The sequence below is a fragment of the Acanthisitta chloris genome, unplaced genomic scaffold, assembly GCF_000695815.1.
Source record: "Acanthisitta chloris isolate BGI_N310 unplaced genomic scaffold, ASM69581v1 scaffold9403, whole genome shotgun sequence".
In the NCBI taxonomy this organism is placed as follows: Eukaryota; Metazoa; Chordata; class Aves; order Passeriformes; family Acanthisittidae; genus Acanthisitta; species Acanthisitta chloris.
This window is the reverse complement of record NW_008665388.1, coordinates 5548-5787: the sequence shown is the minus strand read 5'-3', so window position 1 is coordinate 5787 and position 240 is coordinate 5548. Positions and strand designations below refer to the sequence as shown.

The following is a 240-nucleotide window of genomic DNA, read 5'->3' as shown; positions in this document are numbered from 1 at the left end:
TCACCTATTGCCAATGTCACCCCCAGCAGCTTCACACCCAGTCACAGTTGCCCCTGGCCCAGGCCACCCTCTCACAGCGGCCATGTCCCCACACACCCCACCCCCACCCTCCTCATGCCACCATGTCCAGTGTCCCCAGCTGGTGTGACAGTGTCCCCGTGCCCAGGGAAGCCGTTCGTGCCCAAGAACCCAACACGGGAGATCCCTCAGGAGGAGCAGATCACACTGGAGCCGGAGCCG

General features: G+C 64.2%; 1 protein-coding gene across 1 annotated transcript in view; it reads left to right on the top strand.

Annotated features, from left to right (window-relative positions):
• Positions 1-166: 166 nt before the first annotated feature.
• The window catches only part of LOC103799410 (tropomodulin-4-like), a gene marked incomplete at its 5' end in the record, with an annotated part of 2264 nt that continues 2190 nt past the window's right edge, over positions 167-240 (top strand). Inside the window, one exon of the mRNA XM_009071731.1 lies at positions 167-240. This exon is cut by the window's right edge and continues 46 nt beyond it. Coding sequence (XP_009069979.1) covers positions 167-240 — 74 coding nt within the window.